The sequence below is a fragment of the Anthonomus grandis genome, chromosome 11, assembly GCF_022605725.1.
Source record: "Anthonomus grandis grandis chromosome 11, icAntGran1.3, whole genome shotgun sequence".
In the NCBI taxonomy this organism is placed as follows: domain Eukaryota; kingdom Metazoa; phylum Arthropoda; class Insecta; order Coleoptera; family Curculionidae; genus Anthonomus; species Anthonomus grandis.
Window position 1 is genome coordinate 19,029,409 of NC_065556.1, and position 25,293 is coordinate 19,054,701.

The 25,293-nt window shown below is 33.8% G+C and overlaps 3 protein-coding genes across 4 annotated transcripts in view; 1 reads left to right on the plus strand and 2 right to left on the minus strand.

Moving 5' to 3' along the window:
- The window catches only part of LOC126742483 (synapsin), a 72,658-nt gene extending 69,538 nt beyond the window's left edge, over window positions 1-3,120 (minus strand). Inside the window, exons 1-2 of the mRNA XM_050449124.1 lie at window positions 3,091-3,120; window positions 437-685 (exon numbers count right to left, since the gene is read on the minus strand). Of these exons, the coding sequence (XP_050305081.1) occupies window positions 437-685; window positions 3,091-3,120 (279 nt within the window). The remainder of the gene's footprint in view (window positions 1-436; window positions 686-3,090) is intronic.
- A 5,526-nt stretch (window positions 3,121-8,646) lies between these two features.
- On the minus strand, window positions 8,647-13,538 carry LOC126742118 (gem-associated protein 2). Of its 2 annotated transcripts, none has more exons than XM_050448677.1 (4): window positions 13,363-13,538; window positions 9,434-9,562; window positions 9,278-9,381; window positions 8,647-9,219 (listed from the first exon to the last, which is right to left on the minus strand). In XM_050448677.1, the coding sequence occupies exons 2-4, from the start codon at window positions 9,543-9,545 to the stop codon at window positions 8,722-8,724; spliced, it is 714 nt and encodes a 237-aa protein (XP_050304634.1). In that variant the 5' UTR covers window positions 9,546-9,562; window positions 13,363-13,538; the 3' UTR covers window positions 8,647-8,721. The 2 variants fall into 2 exon arrangements, with proteins under 2 accessions (XP_050304634.1, XP_050304633.1); XM_050448676.1 differs by having other exon boundaries at window positions 9,269-9,381; window positions 13,363-13,531.
- A 239-nt stretch (window positions 13,539-13,777) lies between these two features.
- On the plus strand, window positions 13,778-24,933 carry LOC126742115 (caseinolytic peptidase B protein homolog). Its single transcript, XM_050448671.1, has 8 exons — window positions 13,778-14,214; window positions 14,262-14,452; window positions 14,503-14,729; window positions 14,782-14,896; window positions 14,951-15,129; window positions 15,189-15,513; window positions 24,288-24,481; window positions 24,586-24,933. Exons 1-8 carry the CDS (start codon window positions 13,889-13,891, stop codon window positions 24,910-24,912), a joined length of 1,884 nt encoding a protein of 627 aa, XP_050304628.1. The 5' UTR covers window positions 13,778-13,888; the 3' UTR covers window positions 24,913-24,933.
- Window positions 24,934-25,293: the final 360 nt, after the last annotated feature.

Below are 25,293 nucleotides of genomic sequence, written 5' to 3' on the forward strand. Positions count from 1 at the left end.
AGTTGCGTCTCTATCTCCAAAATTGTAACCCCTAAAGAAAATTTAAATACGCAAAAAATCAGTTTTTACTTTTTCCATATGTCTGATGATAACAGAGGTACAGGGGATGACTGCTATTTTTTCCAAATCCCCCGTAGCAAAAAAAATTAAGATAGCTATGGCAAATTTGTTTAGTGCATCTTTGGTTTCATTAAAAAGTAGCATAGTGTCCCGAAAACTGCATTATTGCAACGAGAAAATAGAACTGGAATAAGAACTATTTACTATTTTAGAAATGTGATACTTTTCTTGTGTGCAATATGCGTAAATTCTCATTATTTTAAATGCAATTAAGTTGAAAAAATCATTTGAAAGTTGCCAATATTTGAAGTTTACTATTACAATTGTTGTGACCTTGTGTCAAAGTGCAATATTGTGTACAAAACTGTAAACTTACCTGCGGTTGTGCGGTAACAGGGGGCGCCTTGGTGTAGGGGTCCACGGGGGCGTCGACATCGTCGCACTCCGAGGACAGGTCCCCGGAGCTGAACCGCCGTTTCAAGTAATTGACATTGGTGGTGAAGGACTGACGGAAGCTGCTGAACGAAATGGTGGGGCCGTTGGCGGGTTGGCCGCAATATTTGCCGCACTCGTTAATCTTGCCGGCTCTGGTTTGCCGCACGCTCCACCCGGTATACCGTCGACACTACGCAGGGCCTGCGAGTCTGCGTGGAAATATATCTGCGCGTTATATCCGTTTACCAACTGTGGTTAAAAAGTACAGGAATCTGTAAAAAAAAAACAAATTTAAACAGAATGGAGGTAAACCAAGAAATGCATGTTAACCTCTAAATGAGTACCGTCAACCGGGGTTATATCGGAATATATTTTTAATTATCTATCTATACTTCTTTTATTATACGAAATTAAAGCTAACTAATGCATTCTATCATGAGAAGTTAGAAACCTAGTAAACATATTTACATAAAAAAATATTTTAAAAATTGTCATGATTTTATTTATTTACTTTTTTAAAGTGCGTCCGATAAACCCCGGCTTTGGAGGAATATCGGGCGATTCCATTTTTACATTGAAAAAGTACGCGTTGAGCCTGGTATCCGGTATAGGTTTGGGTAAAAACATTTATCGGACAATTAAAAAAAAATATTTTTTTACCATGTAGGGTTGAGGATACAGGGTGATGTAGTAAAAATAAAAGTAAAAATCGATAAAATGGGTATAAACGTTTTTATTCATAAAACAAAAGTTGTAAGAACGTCAAAAAATTAACAAAAAAAACAGAAAAACTTCAAACATTAGATAAGAAACGAAAAATAACATTCTGAAAACGCAGATAGGTCAACCTACTTGATCCCGTAACTGCAGACCTTCAAACACAAAAATACCGCGATGGATTTTAGGCGCAGTTAAAGCACTGTGGACCTGTACAATCTTTTCAATTTGCGCACCGAATTCTTTGGTCGTCTCTTTCTTGGTCCCTTCATTGTACAATGTACAAAAACTGAACTAGAGCAAAACGGCCTTCTTGTAATGTATGACAGGTTACTGGAAGTTTAATGTTAGATACTTCCGACGGGAATTCATCGTCGCTTTAGACGAGGAGTCTTCGTTAACACTATCATTTTCTAAAAAGATCGCAGAACTTGTAGTATTATTATTGGCATTTTGTTGAGACTTTGATGCGTTTTCATTAATGATATCTGCTTGAGAGGTAGATACAGTAGTTGACGTACCACCATTGACTTCGCATAGGTCCACAAGACCCTCCGATCTGCGTTTATCACTTCTGTAAATCATCCTCTCATTGCATCACCTGTGCCTCCTGCTGGTTGTTTCCGAATTCTTTTCAAAACTTGTTCTAGATCGAATAGGATTATTCCGTATGCTCGAAAACCAGACCGTATATTATTATCTATCCTTTGATTTTTCCAGAAGCCTCTTCAGCAGCGAAGGAAATACAGATTTTGGCACAACTCCTTTATGGGTTCGTTTCCATTCGGTCAGAATTTCTCGCCACACCCATTTGAGAGGTGCACAGACTGCAACGTCCAGGGGCTGACATAGGTGTATCGAATACGTCGGCAAAAAAACAAACCGAATATTGTTTTCTGTGCAACTTTTGATAATGGTGTAGGAAAGAGATAGCTTGGCAGGCTGTCGCCAATAAGAACCTTCTTGCTCTCCTTTCGTCGCAGATAGGGAAGGGCTGAGGACTGGTTCCTCAAAATATGGACTATCGAACCATCCACTTAGTGTTCTGTTAAATTGCGTGTTTTCGGGACCACCTTCTATCCATTATCCTTCGTGCATGCTTCTCTCCACGAGGAATAAAAACTAGGTTTTTACCGAGATAATCTGTTAGGTTTATTTTATCCATATTAACAATATTTTCAAGTGAAACCCTCTGTATTGTCTCATTCAAGTGCTCAAAGTATTCTTTAGTTATTCGTTAGTGTCTTCTGTGATTTCGGCTTTCACTCGTTTAATATTTTCACAATTACAAAGTGATAACTCCTTGTGTCGCCCCATAAAGTGTTCAATTCAGTCATCATCAGGTCTATTATCGTTAAAATATTATATATTTATGCCCTTACTGTTCAAAAATGACAGATCCTTAATTGCTTGCCTCTGAAAAGGATATCCAAATTTTCCTGCAGTAGTCATGGCATCTACTTTCGAACGCTCTTCGCTCACTGACAAAATTGAAAGCCTCCCGAGTTTGTCAGAATGCTCACCTCTGTAAATTTCTGCTGCATCAATTCTGCTGCCTGCTTGAATGAATATTCACCATCTAATACGGCCTTCAATGCTCTTTCCATGCTTTCTTGGGAATAATTGCGCCGATAAGGCGTTCCCAGCTTATGAAGGTGTTTTCGTGGCATATTCGATATTACCCCTGAAAAACACATTTTCAGTTAATTTCGATTTTATGACAAAAAGGAGGAAGGACGCAAAATAAACTTTGAGATTATGGGAGTTTTTATAAAATTATGCTATCATGCACGGGGTTCACAGACCAGAGGACACTATTTGGCTGTCTTAATGTTAACTAAAAAACTGACTCTAATAATTAATTTTTTGTGCACTTACCTTGATTTTCTGATCGATCGCGAAACACATATACGACTGGTAGGTTATCTGTTAATCTTAGGGATATTTTTGTTTAGTAACCGAACTATCACCCAACATCTATAGCGCGCGCAATTTGAAATACAACCACATCGTCCGATATAACCCCTGTTGATGGTACCCTAAATGCAAAACTCAGTATTTGACAAAAAATGCAAAAGTGATTTTATTTGACATTTCGACCGTCCACACTGATATCTGAACGATATACTACAAAAATAACTGCTAACATGGCTATTTTTGTGTAAAAAACACGTTTACTTCTAGATAATAAATGCAAAACTCTGTATTTGCAATCGCCGCTCAGATGCAAAACTGGGTAGTTGCAATCAACCAATAAGAGCGCATGAAACACCTGTAACGGCCAAACATCACATGTTATTTTGGCCATTCCTTCATCCCTCCCGATCAGGTTTTTGGGTAGATTGAACGTGAAATTTAAAAAAAATCATACTTAATCGCCGCGAATATGAGCAGATTATTCAAAATTATGCAACAGTTCTTAGGCTAAGTCGAGACTGGACACTTCTTGATTGGAAAAATGCGGTGTCCCAAGTAGTGAAAAGCCTACCCAGTGGCACTTCAAATTTAACAAGAGTAAATACTTTGTGATCACACGAGGGCAAACACTCTATTAAGAGAAGAAGTTCTCTATAAATCTGATTTAGGCGTGTTTAAGTTAATTTTAAAGAGAGGAAAAACCCTTTCTCTCAAACAAATTCCGACTGTCGTGCAGTGCTTAAAAGGAGATAAGTCCACTATTTTTAATTTACTAAAGAAGCATTTTGGAGCAAGCAATCCAGAATTAGAATTTTACAAATATCTTTATCTCCAGAACTCAGATCAGAATCACCAAGAGAGAGGAGCTGAAGGAGACTAACAAAATGAAAAGCCTGAAAATGATAACTATGTCGTCGTCGAAGAATATGAAGAACTTATGATCTAACATATTTACGAACATTTGGTGGTTATTGGGTACAGTTTTAGTTTTTCATCATAGCAACTAAAGTGTTTAATTTTTTTCTTAAATATAATTTAACATTTGTGTAATTTATTTTTAATAAGCTTTTCCCCAAAAAAAATTGTTTGTCTATTACTTTTCTTCACTCTTAATGCAAGACTTAGTATATTTGTAAAAATTAAATGCAAAACTGTGTATTTTAAAACCTTATTTGCTTTTTTTCTTAATTATAAATCAGTCATGATTTAAAGCGTATACCTAAATCAAAAGAACTTGGATAGATTCATCTACCAAATATGTTCTTAAGTACATATCTATAAAAATACATTTTTGACAGATTTTTTCCTTTCGTAAAAAATTGCTTTAGTTGCAAATGTCGAGTTTTGCATTCATTCTACTCAAATGACACTGTTAGATGACACAGATAGTTGTACTATCTTGAGTTGGTGAATAGACGCGCAGGTCAATACTGTCAAATTCATAATGGCGGTCGTTTCCAAAATGGCGCCCGCTGCCATATACAATGAAGTATTTTTTTGTAATTTTTTGTAATTTTTGATAATAAGGAGGAAAACTTTCAAGTGCTTAAAAGATGATTGTCTGGAAGGATAATAAAAATTATTTTTTCTTATAATTCTACCAAGTAGTCAATGTATGTACTGTATTTGCCTTAAAGGGTTACATCTTTTATATTACGCAATTAATACTTTTAAGCAATGTGAGCTCTACAAAAACCTTATAAAAAAGATAGGTTCTAATAATGTATGCTTAATTAGATAGCACCCTTTAAGCCATTGGATTACCAATGGATGTCCCCTTTTGGACAAACCACCTATCTTAAGGACATCCGAATACTCAATGGAGAATTTACAACTATATGTCCATTTGAAATCCATTACTTGTCCCATAATGTACACTTTGCAATTTTATAATTAATTATTATTATTAATAATATAATAATTTTATCATTTTTGGACACAGAGAATTTCCTTAAAATTAAAAAAAGGAAAATTTTATTTTTCATTTAAATTAGTAAAGAATAACTATTATCTTTTGTTTGCGCATCGGAGCCCTAATTTTCTTTATCAGCCCTAACTTTACTTTTTAACAATTTTTGACAAATGTAGTAAAATTCGTAGATTAAAAATTCTGATATTTATATTTTTATCACTGGAGTGCCTGGAAGAAATAAAATAATTTGTCTCTTATTGGCAACTGAATAACGTAATTTCTAGCGGCAAAAATATTGTACTTATTGATTCTGGGATACTCCAACGGTTCTTCAAGAACTACTGAAAAAATTATTGAGATCCATACACTAAAAATCAAGTTATTGACATCTTTCCCGCTGGAGTGCCTGGAAGAATAAAAATAATTTGACTCTTATTGGGAACTAAATAACTTGATTTCTAGTGGCTAAAATATAACTATTGATTTCTGGGATACACTAATGACTTTTAATCTTTAGAATTGGGCTATGGGCAATATACTGTAAACATTCAACGCATTCAAATGAATTCTAAATGTGTATTAATTGCTTCACGTATGTCTAAGACAGAAAAATAAGGGAAATTGCTTCGGATCACGTGGAAGAGACAAGAATTTTTGTAATAATTTTTACAAATAAATTAATAAAAAATTCCAAGTGCCTGAATATTTACAATATGTTAAACAAATAGTTTCCTTGGCTTTGACAAATAACTAACAAGTAACTGTTAAAGTATGTTTTGACATCCGCCGTTCTGGATATTGTCCGTTATTAACCGTTATTTTAAACATTTTGATTTAACATTATGACAGCCTTAAACGCTGTTTGAAAATAATAAAATAGAGCAACCGTTGCGAAAGCAATTTTCCAAATCCATACTTCAAGCTTGGCTACCATCAAGTTTGGGCAATAATAAGAATACAAATGGATATCATATCAACATCAACGAATATTATATTCGTTGTACATACTGGATAATCATTAAACGTTCATAATAATAATAATTAAACGTTCAAATCCAGTAAAAATACCTTTAATATTTTTTTCTTAAAAATTGCACAAAGCACTCTGCAAAATATACCCCCTAGTAATTATGACACACTCAAGAGTTTTCCTCGCACAAATTTCTCTTTTCAGGAAGCAACTTATAATGAAGTAAGAGACATAATTAACCATATTAGGAACAAGCCCCTAGTCGAGACATTTACGAGTTAAATATAGGTCTAATTAAGACTGTAAAAAACTACATAATGATTTCGTTTACTAAACTTATAAATATTTGCTTGACTGGGTTGTCATATTGTCTAAAAGATGCGTTGGTAAAGCCAATTTTCCTTATTTTCCCGAAAATTGCAGCCCCATTTCTGTTCTTCCTATCAAAGATCCTAGAGATAACCTATATTTACCCACAACCAGTTTGGTTGTAGAAAAGGTTCAAATACTAGTCATGCAATACTGAATCTGGTTTCTAATATGGTTGACTCATTTCACAACATGCGCTTTAACTCGGTTCCCTTTTGTGATTTGAGTAATAATCATAACATCCTTTTACAGAAGCCTTAACCTGTCGCAGCATTTCACTTTTACAAACTTACCTTCAAAAAAGACATCAACAAGTAGAGCTAGGACCGATGTTTTTTGCAATTTATTCCCGTACACTCGATTTACAGATTAAGCACAAATAATTCAACTGCCTAGAAGAATTATTTTAATTCGTCCAGGCGTTGAGTTCGTTTTTTTAGCTTATAGAGAGCATGAAGCTTAGATCATATTTCAGACTGCTGAGTGTAGTCAACTGGTTTCAGACGGTGTATCCTCAAACTACTTTGTTTGTCATTTCTATAAATGACCCATCATAATATGAAGTTGAAGAAAGAGACACACTATCCAAGGTCCTACAACTATGTAGAAATGACTAGACTAGAGCCCAACAGTGGTCTTATAAATTATTGATAAAAAGTATTAGTAAGAAGTATTATTGATATTTTATCGCTTGGAGGCATTTGGCAGAGGTTGGAAGAATATATCGACTCCAGAGAAGAGCCGTATAGACGAGTAATGACAGGTCTGTCGTACAGTCATGTATTTTTTGAGTGGAAATTGATGATTGTATGTATGAATGTTTTTTATATGTGGAACAAAACATCCAGAGGTACAAAACACACGAAATAACATAATCTGTCAGAATCTGGCGACTTGGGAGGTATCAAGTTGGACCAAGATATTGGGTTATAGCATTTTTTAATGCTCTTCCTATGAATTTAGCTTTAAGAATACAGTCAAGAACTTACTTATACAAAAAGTTTTTATACATATGAGGAATATTTTAGTCACAATTTGCAAAACTAATGTATTTAACCGTGTGCTCTATAAATTGCTTTTCTCTTTTTTTATGTATGTAGGTACTGCTAATGTTAGCTTGAGGTCTAACTGTTAGTATGTATTAATATTAATTTATTGATTAAGATGTTTTGGCAAGTTCAATGGCATATTATAACAATAATCGATTAGGTAGTAAAAGATTGTCCTCTATTCAATAAAAATTATATTCCAAGCAGATGAAGTTGGAAAGTTCACCCTTTTTTCAGCTTTTCCTTCCCTTTCCCTCAGGGAATTTTCCACAAAAATTATTCAAAATATTACCATGGATTAATGCTTTAAGATGCTTTAGCAGGTTCTGTTGAACAATCGATTAGACAACGCGATAAAAATTGCTCAATTGCCAGGAACAAATAAAATATTATATTTTCCCATGCAATGAAAATTGGCCTTTTTCCCTAATTTTCCATAAATACCAAAACATTCCTCCAAACGGCTTGTCCGATAAACCTCCACTTTTAAGTGAACAAGCATCAAAATTCCTAAGTAAGTTTTTATTAAATTATGTAACGTTTGCTTTTCCCTATACAAATTGTCCTGCGAACGTATCGGACCGCCTGTTCCATTGGAGCAATTCGCCCCACTACCAAAGGCACAGATGCCGTCTCAAAATCTCTATTGATCCACCCCTATATATCCTGTGAAGCGCGTTCCCATAACCTAAAACGTGTTGATTCGGCACACTCATAGTTCACCCCTCTCATATCCAACCCCTAGCACAAAATCTGATTAATGCTTTTAAAACAATCGCAAATTTTTATTAGTTTATATTCAAAGAACCTCTATGAAGGAAAATTTTATATAATAATTCAGAAAATATTAAGGGAGAGTTGGTTAATCAAAAAATTATTGTTTTTTTTACCTTTAAACAATAAAATAGGAGCAACACTTTTAATCCGGAGGGTACCTATAAGTATTCTCGAAACAGTTAACTCGCGAATAAGGGCGTAATACACGGTTTTTCCACGGACAAGGGCAGACGTGAACTGAAGGAAAAACGGAAAATCTGTGTATCCCGCGGGGGATAACGACGCCCCCTCGCGTGGAAATTGGCAAGGAAAGCGTCGATATTATATTGGGTCGATTAGCAGGGGTTGAAATATGTTACTACTACAAAACCAGCTGACAAGCTAGGAAATAGTGCTCCTTTCTTATAGTGTGTAAGGGTTCTGACAAAAATAATATTCACTTATATATTAAGATATATTTTTATTGGCATTAATTTGGTCCAGAATACTTACAAAGTTAAATTTTTTTAACAATCCTAATCCAATAGATCTAGCTGATCATAACACCTTGCCACAATGCAAATAAACACATTTAAAGGAATTGCTATTCTATTATCGATATTTTCACCAAGGGAGGCTCTAATGCTGGCACATTTTTTGGCAAACTCTCTTAACTGGAAACAACAATCTGGTGTAAGTGGTTTTTCCAAAAGGGCCAAGAGACCATATGCCCAAGTGCCAAGATTATCACTTATTCCCATTAATGGATCAAAGTCTTCCAGTACTTCTGTCATATAAGAGAACATTCTAACTTTGGCTGACTGACAGTATTGACCAATTTCTGATAATGTGGGAGGAGCAACACCATGCTCTAATCTATCAAAAAAATTTCCTCTTCTTATAAAAATTTTTGTTGGTTCAAAAGTTTGGGAGTTCTTGATGTAAGTCTTTAGTTGTGTGAGGTCATTTATAGTTTTGTCTTGCCATTGCTTTGTGGGGTAAAACTTCTGTAAGGCTTTTGGCACATCTACACCCTAAAAGTGATTAATTATTAACAGAATATATTCTTATATTACTAATTACCTGGTGTACATGAACATTTTGCTTCTCATTATATTTGGTAAAGTCTTTTGTGGCAGTTACCCATTGTTTACACTGGGTCCTTTCAAATATCACATGTTGTAAGAATTCCACCCCTAAAAGAGAATTGGGAATTGACATGTAGAAAAATGGAGGAGTCCAACATACCTGACTGAGGAACAGAGTTTGGGTCAAAATCATCTGGCAAAGTGACATCTAAAGCTTTTTTTAGTAATCCCAGATCAGATTCTTCACTACTGTCTGAGTCTGAGAAACTCATTTTGAAAAAAAGTTCACCTGCAACAAATGCATGACATACATAATGCTTAGCTATACAATTTGCAATAATTTTAGACCTTTTATCCCTAGACCTTTTTCCTGTTATGTATATGGAAATAACATCACTTTAAAGACTTAAATGATATTCTTGTGATTTAAAAATCCTAAAAGTGATGTTATTTCCATATACATAGCAGGAAAAAGGTCTAGGGATAATTGGTCTAAAATTATATATTATCACAAAAATATCATTTAAAAATCCTGGAAAGCTTTATTTTCTAGTACATCTATTCCTACACGGGTTGAAAATAAAATTTGCTGCTTTAATGAATGGAATTGCTTTTAGGGGTTGCTGCAGCCAATATTTTTTCAATTCTGTTTTTTTTACAGAAAAGAACAGTTTGTCGTAAATCATCTAGAGAGACTTATAGGTCTTTATTTTGGGATTTAAAGGTATTTACATTTTCCTGTTTGTTTATATTAGAAGCAATATGTTTAATTTATAAAAACTACAAATTGCATTTTACCAGTGATAAAACTAGAAAGCCTTGTAATACGAGATGAAACTTCAATATTCCAATAAGTGTGTTGTGTAATGTGGTTCAATAACTAAAATTAAAGTCATTTCTTTGTCTTTGTATAATTTTTGTGTTGTAATCAGCCTTGTTTTAGCAAAAAAATTGAATTCTTAATTAGATTTATTTTAGGTTGTCCTATTAAAAAATGTTACATTATTTGTTCAATTATGTAAAAAAATTATGCAAATAAAAATATACTGATACTGCTGCATCAGTTCTTCAAAGTGAAGCATTTTATAGTTTTGCTAAATATTTTAATCTCGAGGGAGAATAAACCATGTGGGCAAGTTTTTGACCTTGATTTGTCTTTTCAATTTTTTATTCTGTTTCTAGTGATAACATTACTGTGATAATTTTGTTATATATTTATGATGTTTGCCTCTTTTATTGCATATATAGCATTTTTTACATTTTAATCACTATATACCTAGTTAGGCGTACTCTGTAAGTGCTCTGTCTGAGTTACCTAATAGGAAAGTTTGTCCACAAATAATTTGAATTCTGTTTTGCCAACGTTAGTGGCTTTTTAAGGCCTGATGATGCTCTGAATAGAGCGAAACACGTGTAGCTTTAAGTAAATGTTGTGAGACCGTGACTTTGTGTTTTTCATTGTTTTTCGTCTGTTGTATACGTCGGTCTCTTTGTGAAAAATGGATGAGATTTTCTTACTTTAGATGGTAAGAAATTACATTAAGAAGACAGACAGAGCTGGTATAAGCGAAGATAGGATACGGGAGGCTTTAAAAAAATATTTTTTCGAAAAATATGTCACAAAGAGAGGCTGCAAGAGTCTTTAACCTAAAAAGGCAGACATTAAAATCTCGTATGAAAAAGATTGCCGCAACCATGACACCGGAAGAATATTTGCAAAAGTTTGGAGATGATGGATATGAGAGTGAAAATGAAGAGAAAGGTATAGATATTTTGGTATAGTTTTTTTCATATTTTACACTTTGGATGTGCTGAAGAAAATAATTTACAATTAGTTTTATTTAATTGTAGGTAAATATGCTACGAGAATGGTGTTCTCTAAAGCTCAAGAGGACATGTTGCAGGACTATATCAAGCAATGTTCGAATATGAACTATGGATTAACATATAGTCAACTAAGACTTTTAGTTTATGATTATGCAAAGGTATTACCAAATTGCAAATATCCATCTACTTGGGATGTAAACAAAAAAGCAGGAATTGACTGGTTAAAAGGTTTTATGAAAAGACATCCTGCATTATCCCTATGTAAACCTGAAAGTACAAGTTTGGCAAGAGGTTTTGGGTTTAATAAAACTAATGTGCAAGAATTTTTTAACAATTATTGGAAAAATATAACTTTGGTCCTGATAAAATTTATAACTTAGACGAAACTGGAGTGACAACCGTTTTAAACCCTCCAAAAATTATTGCGCAAAAAGGGAAAAAGCAAATAGGCTGTGTCGCTTCGGCTGAGAGTGGAGAGCTGGTTACGTTTGTTGGCATAATAAGCGCTACAGGTAATAGTCTACCTCCTGTATATGTGTTTCCCAGGATAAGAACCATTGAAGAATATTTATCTGATGCACCACCCTTAAGCCTAGCACTTGGAAATAAGTCTGGATGGATGACTAAAGACTTATTTGTAAAAGCACTAGAACTGCTTGATAATCATGAGTCACATACAACCTTAGCTGCCATAATGTATGCACGAGAGCACGGTATAGTTATGCTTTCGTTCCCAACCCACACTTCCCATAGGCTACAACCGCTAGATGTGACAGTTTACAGCCCATTTAAAACTAAATGTGCTGTGTCCATGAATGAATGGATGATAAGTAACCCTGGCAAAACTGTCACTGTCAAACATATCCCAAAGATTACCAAGCAACCATTTTTGCAGGCTTTTTCTCCTCAAAACATAACCAGCGGATTTTCGAAACCAGGAATATGGCCTGTTAACTCCTAGTCTTTTACCGATGGGGATTTTGACGGTTCTAGACTATATGAGAATGAGGGGAAAAGCTCAGGAAAAAAATATTTTAGATTCAGAGATGGATAAAAATTCACCTTCAACATCAAAAGGGATATCAAACGCTAGTAATCGTTTTCCTCTCAAAGAAATTATAGAATATGAAGCTACATCAGATTTGGTAAAGGTCCAAAAAATACAGCCAGAATTTGTTAGACCCCTTTCCAAAGTTATAAAGAGTCAAGAGAAAAAAAGAAAAGTAAAAGCCAATCAAGGAAAATCAAGAATATATACTGAAACACCTGAAAAAGAAAGAGTAGAGGATATAGAAAATGAAAAAATGATAAAAGTACAAATAAAATTGGAGAAGCAACAAAACAAATTAAAAAGAATTAATCAGAATTCAAGTGGCACTGAACAGATCAAAAAAAGAAAAATTAATAATGTTAAAAAAAGGATTTTTGAAGATACTTCTAGTCTTCTAGTGAGGAAGAAACGGATACTTTTTCAAGTGATAGCGATGACGCCGAAAGTTTCGAATCTTTACAAGAAAACGATAAAATTAAAACTGATGATTTTATATTAGTAAAGTTTGCACTAAAAACCTCAATAATTTATTATGTTGGTTGTGTAATGAATAAGGCAGCTGATGAAGAATACAACGTCAAATTTTTAAGGCGAAGAGGAAATAGCAAAATATTTTATTATCCTCAAATCGACGATATCGCGTTTTGTAAACAGGGAAACATTTATGCAAAACCTTCAAAATTTTCAAAATCTCGTAGGGATCTAAGTGTAACTTTTTTTTCTAACTTTGAAGAAATAACAGTTAAGTAAAAGAAATTTTTTTATATTAAAATGTTTAAATAAACCATATTAAAAAGAATAGAGACCGCTTTTTTGGGTAAATTTATGTATGGCTGAATGTACCCCTTTGCCTGGCCGATTGTACCCCGCAATGGGGCAGATTCAGCCCTTATAGAGATTTGTTTTGGATTTATAACAAAAAAATATTATAAGTTAAATTAAACAATACTTCGATGCTAACATTAAGAAAAAGTGTAAATATTGTGACTACACTGAAATGTATGTTACTATAAGTAGTAAAAATGTATGTTACTATGGTAAAAAATGTGGACTTTTCAGAATTTTGTAAATCAAAAACCATTAAGTGGCCGAATGTGCCCCCCTCTCCCCTAGTTAGATTCACGGATGGAGAGTGTTTTCATGCAATTTTAACATCTTTTTGGGGATTTATTAGTGAAAAAGTGTAAAATATGTAAAAGTTTTGTACTTACCTAAAGGAATTCAAGTGGTAGTGAGCATAAGACTTTTTTGCTTATTATTGTAAAGTCTTTTCCAAATAATCTTTAGACTTAATATTCGAATATGAGAATGAAACGCTCCTAAAACGTTAAAAAATATCAAAAATTCAACTTTGTTTACCCGGTTTGAAGGAAGTGCAATAATATAACCTAAAAAAAAATACGAAGTGGTAACTGCCTCGTCGACCGGATAAAATTGAAATTTGTCAAGCTCAAACAAATTGTCACAAATTCTTTTAATCGAGCAGTAAATAGTGCTTACAATTTCAAATTCAATGTATTTTAAAGCACTATGTACAGACATTTATTTGCCCTTGAGTCCTAGGACCTAACTTTCTAACCCCGCCAGATTTTTGCACTAAACACTCCCTTATCCAAAATCATAACCTCAAAAGTTTGACGTTTACCCTGATTCCAAACAAACATAAATTCCATAAGAACATTTTTGAATCGTTCAAAATTCGTCGTTTGCATCGACATAGAAATAATATGTAAGAAAATGTTAAAAATCATCAAATTTTTTAAACCATACTCGACCGGTTCGAGGCAGTTTCCAGTGCTGTCAACGTTTATCAACAAAAATACGTTTCCTCAAAAAAGGCAGCTCTATAACAGGAGACAAAGTGAAGAGCCCCAATATTGGGTCTGGCTCAAACCTCAACACAATAAATACAAGTTTAACCAAAGATTCCACATTCCTTTTAATAGTATTTTATTTATTGGTGCGTTCTCTGTTGTGCACTGCCACATTGCAGATATTCATGGGCGACAAGAGAAGAAATTTCTTAAGGCCATTCAGTATGGCCTAACACATGAAGTTAAAAGGTAAGAACATACTTTTTAATATAGTTAGTTCATATTATCATTTACAGCTTAATTAAAAATGGTGTAGATGTCAACTTGAGGCACCATTTAGGCTGGACACCGCTGATGGTGGCAACTGTAAGTGGTCAATATGATATAGTCAAACTACTTTTAGAAAATGGAGCCAATCCCAATCTGGGTGATAATTACATTAATCCTAGTAGAACATCACAGGAAAAAGGATTACACCCTATAGAAGGTAAGATTCTTCTTGTGTGAATTCTGTTAATATTTATGGCCCCATTTTAGTTCTTATGGCAAGAGATGAAGAATTCTCAGGAAATCTTAACAATAAAGCCACCTTTCGGGGCTTTACTGCATTACATTATGCGGTTCTTATGGATAACCTTGATATTGTTAAATTACTTATTAGTTATGGGGCCAATCCAACTTTAGAAACTGAAGCTGGTAAAAAACCTTTGACTTATGCCAAAGAGGGTCCTTTGCAAGAGTTTCTTTTGGAACAAACTGAGAAGGTACTAAATGTTTCTAATTTAAAGTTGTAATTAATTTTAAACTGGGTTGCAGTTTGAGGAACTGCAAAGAGAAAAGGAGCTTGAGGAAAGACGAAAATTTCCACTTGAAGACAGACTTAAAAGGTATATTGTAGGCCAGGAGGGTGCTATTGCAGTAGTAGCTGCCAGTAAGGGTTAACTAAACACATAAATTACATGATATAAACATTTTTTCACTGCAGCTGTCAGGAGGAAGGAAAATGGTTGGACAGATGGAGATCACCCATTGGTCTTCTTATTTTTGGGGTCATCAGGTATAGGAAAAACTGAGCTTGCAAAGCAGCTTGCTTCCTACATCCATAAAGACAAACATGAATACTTTATCCGATTAGATATGTCAGAGTTTCAGGAAAAACATGAAGTAATTCTTTTTCTCATACAACCAAAAGTAAAGTGGGGAAAATTTAACTGAATTTTCAGGTGGCAAAATTGATTGGAGCCCCACCGGGTTATGTGGGCCACGACGAAGGGGGGCAACTGACAAAACGGCTTAAATCGTGTCCGGATGCGGTCGTTTTGTTTGACGAAGTAGATAAGGCCCATCCTGACGTTCTGACTGTTCTTCTTCAGCTGTTTGATGAGGGTCGTTTAACAGACGGGCACGGAAACACTATTGAGTGTAAAAATGCCATTTTCGTTATGACTTCCAATTTGGCCAGTCAGGAAATTGCTCAACACGCTTTATCACTTAGGGAGGACGTGGAGAAGATCAAGGAGGAACGTTTGAAGAATAACAGTTCCGATGGTAAATATTTAAGTTTTTAAAATATTTTTTGCAGTACTTTATTAGTTTTTACATCATTTTCTAAGTTTAAACATTCTATTTTAATGTATCAGCTGTCAAAGCTTGGCATGACACATTCACGTCGCGTCGTTCACATCAGTCGCATTGTGGAAATAATAACTTACATATCTTACAAACATGTGATAATTATTATTTTCTTGTTATAGTGTGTAATTTTTGCAACCTCCTATTACCAAAAGATCGAAAAGAACCTTAAATCCATTGTTCTTATAAAGTTTATCACACTACATCAATAAATAAACAATCAACAGGTTTCCAGTAGGTCCATTCGCTGAGACAATATTTTCTTGCTTTAATCGTGTTTTGTTTTTGTGGGGTCATTCTCAGAGAAGTTGTCTAGGAATTTTACTCAACATGTATTCAAGCTGTACAGCATGCTATAAAGCATGCATTTTTAAACGCCGTCCTAATGCTAAAATTGGTGAGCTCTTCGGAATTGCCTGTGACTATTCCAGGCTTTTCTTCGGTAAATCTTATGTTGTCTTAGCTACTGCCGAGATTGATCATTGAGAACAGGTCAATCTCTTTTTATTGTAACAGTTGCAAAGATGTGTTTCTCATCACTGACATATGCCAACAATATGAATCTATCAAAATTCAATTGGATCCAAAAATCAAATAGTCGATGATGATCAAATCTTGGATCCGAAATTAATGGATTAATTGGGGAAACTAAATTGAAAGATGATCACATCAAACGGCTTCAGAGGCAAAGTAAAGCTTTGGACGATGAAGTCACGGGACACCAACATTTAAACATTAAGAACTGATTACAATTAAGAAGGAATTTATTAGACCAAAAACGCCGACCTGTCGGAGATAAACCGGTCCTTAGTTGTTGATGAGTTGGAATCACTTGACGATGAGATTAAGGATCTTAAACATAATAGGGACTCTATTATATGGCAAATCTCGGCTAACTGAAGAAAACGAAAACCATATTCAAAGTGTTATAAACTTAAATAATCTTAACTGTTTTTCAAAAACTCTATCCCAGATCGTACAGACAGATGCTCTCAGACTGATCTGTCCTCGTTAAATAACAGCACACGAGGGGTAGATGCAGCTACCGATGTAGCAACATTGAACGCATCAAAGATGGATTAATCGGCAGCGGTCAAAAACCACTGGTTCTTCTGTGTGATCAGATAGGTAGGGGATTGGACATCAATTTAAGACACCAACTTGATAAATAATTTTTAAGTTTTATTAAACCTTTTGTTTATTTAATTTAAACCAAGGATTTTGGCAAAGACATATATCATCGTATATCATTGCTTTTTGCCGGGATAAGATTTAAATGGAAGTTTCAATCTTATCCCGATATTCCTAATGTTTTGGTTTTAAGCACACCAATATGTTCGTTGAACCCAAGTAAATGCTATAGTTTTAATAATAGGCTTAGTGATTTAGTTTTTAATTTTGACAAGGTTTCTTCCAACTATTAATAAAATTAATTTTCAACAATGGAACCCCAGATTCCATTGGCACTGATCAGTTCCCTATTCACTGTCCCCGTAATAAAAACCCTGTGATATATTGGGCTTAATGATGTGATGGTCAAATTGACCCAACCTTGATAATATATCACTTAGCTCTTCATAACTCAACTCATGGTGATTGCAGCTTTGACTTATCTTCTTCTGTTTATAATTCTCTGTCTATTAGCCAAACTCTCAATAATTCTTCTACTGTAAATTTTCACTATATTTTATCAAAATTGTAGCATAAAAACAAAATTAAACCAACATAAAAGTAATATACTGCTTAATGACTGACTTGGTGAGAGATGGTTAAATAATTCCATTAGTAATGCAGAGTTTAGCTTTAAGGACAGACTTATTTTTAAAAAGGTTAGGATAGGATAGGAGTAGAATGATAACAGATAAATCTCAGGGCGATGCAGTGGCGTAACAAAGTAGCCACGGGCCTGTGTGCAAAAATTTTGCCGGGCCCCAAATAAAATCAAAATTTATAGGTTATTATAAAAAAAAGTAAAACAATTTTTTAGGAAGAGCTATACATATTCTTCATGTACAGCGAACAAACAAAACAGTTGACACTAACTCACTATAATTTTAAAAAATTTAAATAACACAAAATCAAGATAAAAACCAATAATTAATAAAATAAAAAACAGATACATAAAATAACAACAAAAAACAATATTTAAAGAAAAAACCACTAAAACAATTATAAACTACCAAAAAAATCTTTTTTCCTAGCTTTTGAATGCGCAAAATCGGTTATTACATTAGCAATATCTACTTTTCGAGCTTCCTCATTTTCTATGGAAATCATTGCTAAAGCTGATAATCTTTCTTCATGCAATTCCTTCAGTATGTTTTTATTAACTTTAATTTTGAAAAAGACCGTTCAGCTGATGCAACCGAAGCTGGAATGGCCAAAAAAATATTACAAGCTGTAACAATCTCACTGAAACTCGAAGACGAAAAATAATTTTTAACAACAATAAAATCTAATAAATCAAAAATAGACGTTAAATTATTTAAGTCGTGCTTAAAACATTCTCTAAAAGAAAGCACCTGGGAAGAAATTGTATCCGCAATATCTTCCGAATATTTAAGGTGCAGAGTTTGACACATTTTGTGAATTTCAATGTCAGAAAAAGAAGGATCTCGTAAAATACTTGGGGTTAAAACACGAAAATAGGAATACATTTTAAAAATCCCAGAACTTCGATTTTTTAATTGAGTTGTTATTATATCTATTGTTTTGAAAAAAACGTTTATTCACCACCAATCATCATTTGTTTGAACTTGATAATGGTTGTTTTGCTGCTAATTGAACAGCTTCGGTTTTAATAAAATCAAAGTCATTTCTTATTTTATTTATGGTTTCATTAGCTGTCGTAAACATTTTGGACGCAGCTTCAATATTTTGATCTTTTTTTTGTAAAATTTTTAATAAACTAAAATATTAAAAGTATCAATAACTTTTAATATTTTAGTTTGAAGGATAATAAGAAAAACTGTTTCAAATTCTTCCATGTGCTTTCTTAAAGATTTTGCTTCAGTAACTTCTGATCTATTTATTGAGGTTAAAATTATTTTTGTCAGTGCTTTTAAAATATCTACATATCTAAAACGAAGAGCTTCTGAGCGAAGTGTCTTGATGACCATCGGGTAGGTGTCAATTTTTTTAAAGTTATTTTACTCTTAGTAACACTTTGCAAAAGCGCCCATCGTTTAATGCTATGGCCAAAAAAAACATAGACATTCTCAACTAAATCATAAAAATTTCTGACCTCCTCAACAGTTTTTACAACGTCGTTCAAGACTAAATTTAAATTATGCGCGGCGCAGTGCACATATAAGGCGTTTGGTGATACTTTTAAAATCTCGGCTTGAACACCATATGCCACTCATATTTGCCGCGCCGTCATAACCTTGCATACGAAGTCTTTCTAAGGGTAGTTCATTTTTGCGTAGAATGTCTAATATCGTTATGCTTAAAGCCAGACCAGTTTGGCTTTTTACTGGAATAAACCCCAAAAATAATTCCTGAATTATAATTTGGAATGGATTATTTTCTATAAAATTTGTGGTTACATCTTATAATTACATCTTATAATTACATCTTATAATTACACTTAGCTGGTCTATTTTAGCAATATCTTGTGTGGTATCGATAATAACCAAAAAAAATGGAGAAGCTTTTATATTTTTAATTATATTTTGTTTAATTGCGTAAAACCGGGTCAAATTTGGCAAGCAGATTTATCACAGATAAAAAAACTCCGGGATTTTTAGAATTCTAAGTTTCGTCGTGACCTCTAAATGGCATATTGCAACATGCTAATGTAAGTGTAACTTCTACCACACGCCCCAAAATTTGTCTCCAAACATTTCATGTCGAATTTTCAAATCAAGCTCAACATCGATAGTTTTATTTAATCTCCAGCGACCAAATACGGCGCAAGAAACGTTATGGTTAAGCTTTTGCTCATGCCTGTTGACTGCTTGTTGAAGATGTCTCCAATCATTAGATCCGGCCCCAAGAGCATCGTTAGTCTGCCCAAATAACCAACAAGGTAGGCAGTAGCATTTCTCCAGGACTTTCGAGTAGCAAAGCCACAAACGCTCAGTTTTTATTCCTGACATACTCGTTTTAGTGTAGTAAAAAGATGAAAAACTCCTACCTTGTTCATTTTTAGGAAAGGGGCCTAATGGTCTACAGGGTTCATTAGTAACTAAAAACATTTTCTGTTCATCCCTTAATGCAGTACTAGGATCGTAATATCCTTTATCAGTGTGTGAAAGTGGTTGCTTTGCCTCAGCCACAGCCGTTGATTTAACTTCTCCACTAATACTAGGTTTTGGCTTTTTTTTATAAGAAAATGCTTTTTTATATCGACCCCTCGATTGGTTCTCGGGCCCACACTAACTTGGGGCCCGTCCCGGGCCACTTTTGAAGCCGGGCCCGTGGGCCTCGCACACATGGCACACCGGTAGTTTCGCCACTGGGGCGATGGTGTATTGTTTTCAATCAAAGACAGCTTCATTGCTACCAAAGTTAAAATTTTTGATGCTGATTTGGAACCATTTGTATTAGAATACCACTTGGTGGTATTTCCTGCTTGTATGTCATTGTAGTATATTTCGTCCCTAACAGTAGCTGTAATTTGTATGAACGTTTTTTTGAGAAAAATGAGGCAAACCTTGTAGGTAAACGAAACTTAAAATTGACCATTATCGGCGACTTTAACATTCCTAGTTATGTAAACCCTATGTGCGGCAGCGACTGCAATTTTTTTTCGTCAAGGGCCTAAAGTCGTTAAAACATAAAATATAAAAGTAACACAGTTAAAATACAAATCTAATAATACTAAAGACTCGTAGAGATAATATAAATTGATATACCTTATTTTGAATACCAAAAACGAAAAAAAAACGTTATACGAATGTCATCATAGCTTCATAGCAATAAAGGTCAAACAATAAACACAAGAACAACGGTATTATAAGAATGAAAAGATCAAAACTAACCTAAATATATTCTCCATCCAGTTTCCATTCATTAAGTTTATGTTTCTGGCAAGAGATCTCAGGCAAGGTTATTTAATAAATTGCTGAACGGTTTTGGCACTGGTGTCGTAAGAGTGGTAGTTTAAGTTTGATAGAAAGAAGCAAGTGTACGTCGTGACAGGGGATTTCAGATAAGGTAGAAAAGCATCATTGAACAAAGCTTCTATCACATGTTGAAAATCATGTTTAATTATTATTTGAACAATGGAAAAAAATTGGATTAAAGAAAATCTGTTTTGGCAAAGAGGGAAGCAAGAGAAAACATTCATATAAAATTTAGTTAATTATGCAGTCTTCCGTAGACAGTGTCTATTTAAGGTAACTTGAACATACTGCGCGCAAATTCTAAGATGAGAGAAAAAGTGAGATTTTTACAAACTTTTATCCAGATAAGTAATGCATAGTGGAACCATAATCTTCAGCAAATTTCTATTTGTTGAGAACTAATCGCTCTAAATAGTTTATTTTGTTTTTTACAGTGCTTTCATTTTAAAACGAACCATCCTTAATAATTTCTTAAAAAAAAAATTATATTTGACAAAGTTCGGTCAATCACTATGTCAAATGGAAACCCCCATCGTGTAACACATCATTAAAATGTCTAGTTAATTACTTTGATCTTACCCATATATGACAAAAAATTTTCGAAAAAAAATAAGAAAGAAAAAACAACATGTACAGTTCAAACTAAAAAAAAAAACATATTGAAGATCTTGATAGGCTATCCATTGTTAGTGTTTGACGTTTATTACAAAACAAATGATTCAGAAGACATTATCATTTTGCCGTTTTGTAATATAAATGAATTAAATAGAAACAATAAAACCTTAAGGTTTAATATTTATTAAGCGATATTTAGTATTTAACTGCTCGATATGAACACCACAATATAACAATTTATATAATCTTGGATTTTGGTAAATATAATTTATAATAGAATTATTTGTTTCCTAGTAAATGTCTTTAAGATTTTCAATATTTAATTTTTTTAATGTTTGGAGTCCGATATTTTCAAAACGGTTTAATTAAAAGTAGTTACTCCATATATTTTGAAATCAGAAAATTCCTCTCTTTTTAACTTTGAAGTCACACACAGGGTATTTCATAAGAACAAATTATAAAAAGACAAAAGATATTCCATAAGAACTGTCAAAATTTGACATTTCCAAAAAAAAGAGAACAAAAATCGGACATCGGATTCAAAAATCCCAAAGTCGCCTTAAATCTTTTTTTTTGCTGACATTTCACCTATTCCCTGCAAAGCGAAGGTCAATACATGGGAAAAGATTCTGTACATATAAAAAAAGGGGGAAGTTATTTTTTATTTCTATTCCAATATACCAAAACATCTTAGTTCTTTTCTTGTGTAAAGAAATATCCATGTATTGTCCGTTCTACCTAAATGTTATTTTTGTACCTAGGGTTCCTGTAATAATATTCATATTCCATATTAACAATAAACATGCTCATTATAGTTATAAGAAGTATGTTTATTCTATAGTATTCTAAGAGGTATACAGTGTACTCCGTCTATAACGTACATGGGATGTAACGTACTTCCGGTTATTACGTACTTATAATTCGGAACCCGCCCAAATAGTCTTGTCATTTTACTGGATATAACGTACTAACTAAAATTTTAACTCCGGCTATAACGTTCAATATTTTTGCCCGATTGACAGTAATTTTCCGGTTGTAACGTACAAAGGTACGTTATAAGCAGAGTAATTTTCCACCTCTGTCGGGGATTCCCATTAATCGATCCTGAGAAGTTTCTCTAGCTATAAATTTGAAAGAAAAAATAGACATCATTAAAAGTATTGAAAGTGGCATTAACAAATTGGAAATTGCGAGAAGGAAAAATATGGCAAAAACAACAGTTTCTTTTGGAGCAATCGTGAAAAAATCAAGCAAGCAAGTGAAAATGAATCGCAAAGAATTAAGAAAATTAGGAATCCCGTACGCCCAGATGTGGATCAAGCTCTTATTCGATGGTTTGAGGTGAGAAGAACCGAAAATATTCCTATAAGTGGACCACTTTTAAAAGCAAAAGCGGAAGATTTATCTAAGGGATTACACAGTGGAGATTTTAAGTGCTCCACGGGTTGGCTCGAGCGTTATTGAATTTATTATCACAATTTATTATCACAACATCAATGTCGGCAAAGTTTCCGGTGAAGCAGGAGATGTTAGCAGGGAAGCTGTGGTGAACTGGTTAACCGAGAAATGGCCAGGTATTGCACAAAATTACAGCTGTGAAGATATTTTTAATGGGGATGAGACCAGACTATTTTACAAGATGACTCCAGGCCGTACACTGAAATTTAGAGGAGAAAAGTGTGTGGGAGGCAAACAGTCAAAGCTATTTTTTTTGGGTTTGTGCAAATATGACAGGTAGTGAAAAATGTAAACTTCTTGTCATTGGTAAATACGAACGACCGAGGTGCATGAAAAATATTAAAAACCTGCCTGTTATTTATAAATCGAATAGACGCGCATGGATGACTTCAGACATTTTTATTAATTACTTGAAAGAGTAGGATGAAAAACTAAGACGTCAAAAAAGAAAAATATTGCTTCTAATGGACAATTGTGCAGCTCATCCAAAGAATGTAGATCTGACAAATATCAGATTAGAATGTTTGCCTCCCAATTGCACTTCTGTCATACAACCAATGGATCAAGGCATAATAAAATGCCTGAAAACCTATTACCGTAGATATTTTATGTATCGCCTAATTCAAGCATTGGATAGTGAGGAAACGTTCAATCTAACAATTCTAGACCCGATAAAAATAATTGCGAAATCTTGGAATGAGGTTTCACAAAAAACGATTCAAAACTGCTTTCGACATGCTGGTCTAGTGAAATCGATCGAGGAGTTTGATTCAGATGATGATTTGCCTCTGAATCAGTGGTACGAGAAATATAAAAGGGTTGATGATGATGATGACTGGGATATTCCGCTAAGTTATTGACTGCAAAATCCCTGCAAAGACGTAACTACTGTAGAATAATATCTTCCTCAACTAGATAATTTTACGACTATCGACGATAATCTGGTAGCCACGGACCTTAACGGATTGCGACATTATTGCCGAAGTTATAGAATTAAACTGTTCAACGAATGATTTAAGTTCCGATAACGAAAGCGGCGATGATGATGGACCAGTGAACGAACCCATTCCAAGTTATTGTGAAGCACTTTGTGCAATTAAAACTGTTACGAATTTCTTACAATATACTGATTACGGATCTGATGATACAATTTTACAAGCCTCGTTAAAAGTTGAGAAGCACATCGAGAATTTCAAATTGTGTGAAAAAAATCAGCAAAGAAAAATAACACGCTATTTTTTTGAAAAATCGTAACTAATATATAGTACAGATTTATTTTGATTACATATGTATATGTATCCTATTTCAATGTTATATGTTACATATTAATATTATATCTTTTTTTGTATTTAATACTTAGAATGTATTTTTTGTTAATTTAGTCCTTTAATTAAAACAAATAAATCTTTACTTATTTATTTTTATGGGTTTCTTTTCTAGCGTACCTCCGGTTATAAAGTACTAATTTTATCTAGGGTGACCTAGAGGGTACGTTATAACCGGAGTTCACTGTATATCCCTATTCTAAGAGGTATATTTCTCTTATAGATGAGGCAGTATATTCAGATAATGTGATAATATCTAGAAAGTTTAAAGATGAAATAGTGAAGCCCATACTAAAACGCCATTTTAAACGGGACGAGTTCTTAGGCAGGATTAACGAAATCGTCTATTTCTTGCCGTTCTCTAGGAGAGAATTGCTGGAGTTAGTGCAAAAGGAGTTGGAATGTTGGGCTAAAAGGGTGAGTAATGTCAAATCAACCAAAGAAAAAGCAATTTTTGTTTTGAACCTTTCCTATTTTTGATACACTTATAATAATAAACAAAAAATCCTTTGCTATGGCAGGCAAAAGAACGACACAAAATCGAACTAAAATGGGACCGAAGTGTAGAGTCGGCTTTAGCAGACGGATATGACGTGTGTTACGGCGCACGCTCGATAAAATACGAAGTGGAACGTCGGGTGGTTAACCAGTTGGCGGCTGCGCACGAACGCGGTATAATCGGAAAAGGTTCTACGGTGAGTATTACGGCGTCGTGGGCTCCGGAAAACTGCGACTGTGCGGAAATCAAGATTCAAGTAAAGCGAGATGGTTATAAGAGTTTCATTGATATCGCCAGTGCTTCCCCCATTGAAAATGCTAATAATAAGAAGAGTTTTGTTTTTTGGTAAAAAACCAGTTATTTAAGTATTTATTGTTGTTATTTATTTACTATTGTTTGATGAAGATATGTTTTATCTGAATGGTTTTTTCAGTTTTGTTAAAATGCTTTTTAATAATAATTGTGTCTCAAAAGTTTTAGTTGGAGATGGCCTGGGTTATTTTAGCACTAAAATTTGTTGTGCCATAGGTTTTATAGTAATAAAACATTTTTTTTTCAAAAAGGCTTTTATTTCACTTCTCCCTATATTTTTTATGAAATTCTGGGTCTAATTATATTTAAGTTAAGGAATTTCTGTGTAAGTTTTCAAGGGGGTAACCTTCTTAATTTCTTAACTATAGAAGAAGCTTATAACAGAAGTCTTTGGAACAATCTGATAACTATCAGAATG

Coding starts and splice junctions, on each gene's coding strand:
- LOC126742115 (XM_050448671.1), top strand. CDS start 13,889: ATGTTAAAAATCATCAAATTTTTTAAACCATACTCGACCGGTTCGAGG. Junction 14,453..14,502: donor AGGATTACACCCTATAGAAG/GTAAGATTCTTC, acceptor GCCCCATTTTAG/TTCTTATGGCAAGAGATGAA. Junction 14,897..14,950: donor TATTGCAGTAGTAGCTGCCA/GTAAGGGTTAAC, acceptor TTTTCACTGCAG/CTGTCAGGAGGAAGGAAAAT.
- LOC126742118 (XM_050448676.1), bottom strand. CDS start 9,545: ATGAGTTTCTCAGACTCAGACAGTAGTGAAGAATCTGATCTGGGATTA. Junction 9,382..9,433: donor AAACTCTGTTCCTCAGTCAG/GTATGTTGGACT, acceptor ATTCTCTTTTAG/GGGTGGAATTCTTACAACAT. Junction 9,220..9,268: donor AAAATGTTCATGTACACCAG/GTAATTAGTAAT, acceptor AATCACTTTTAG/GGTGTAGATGTGCCAAAAGC.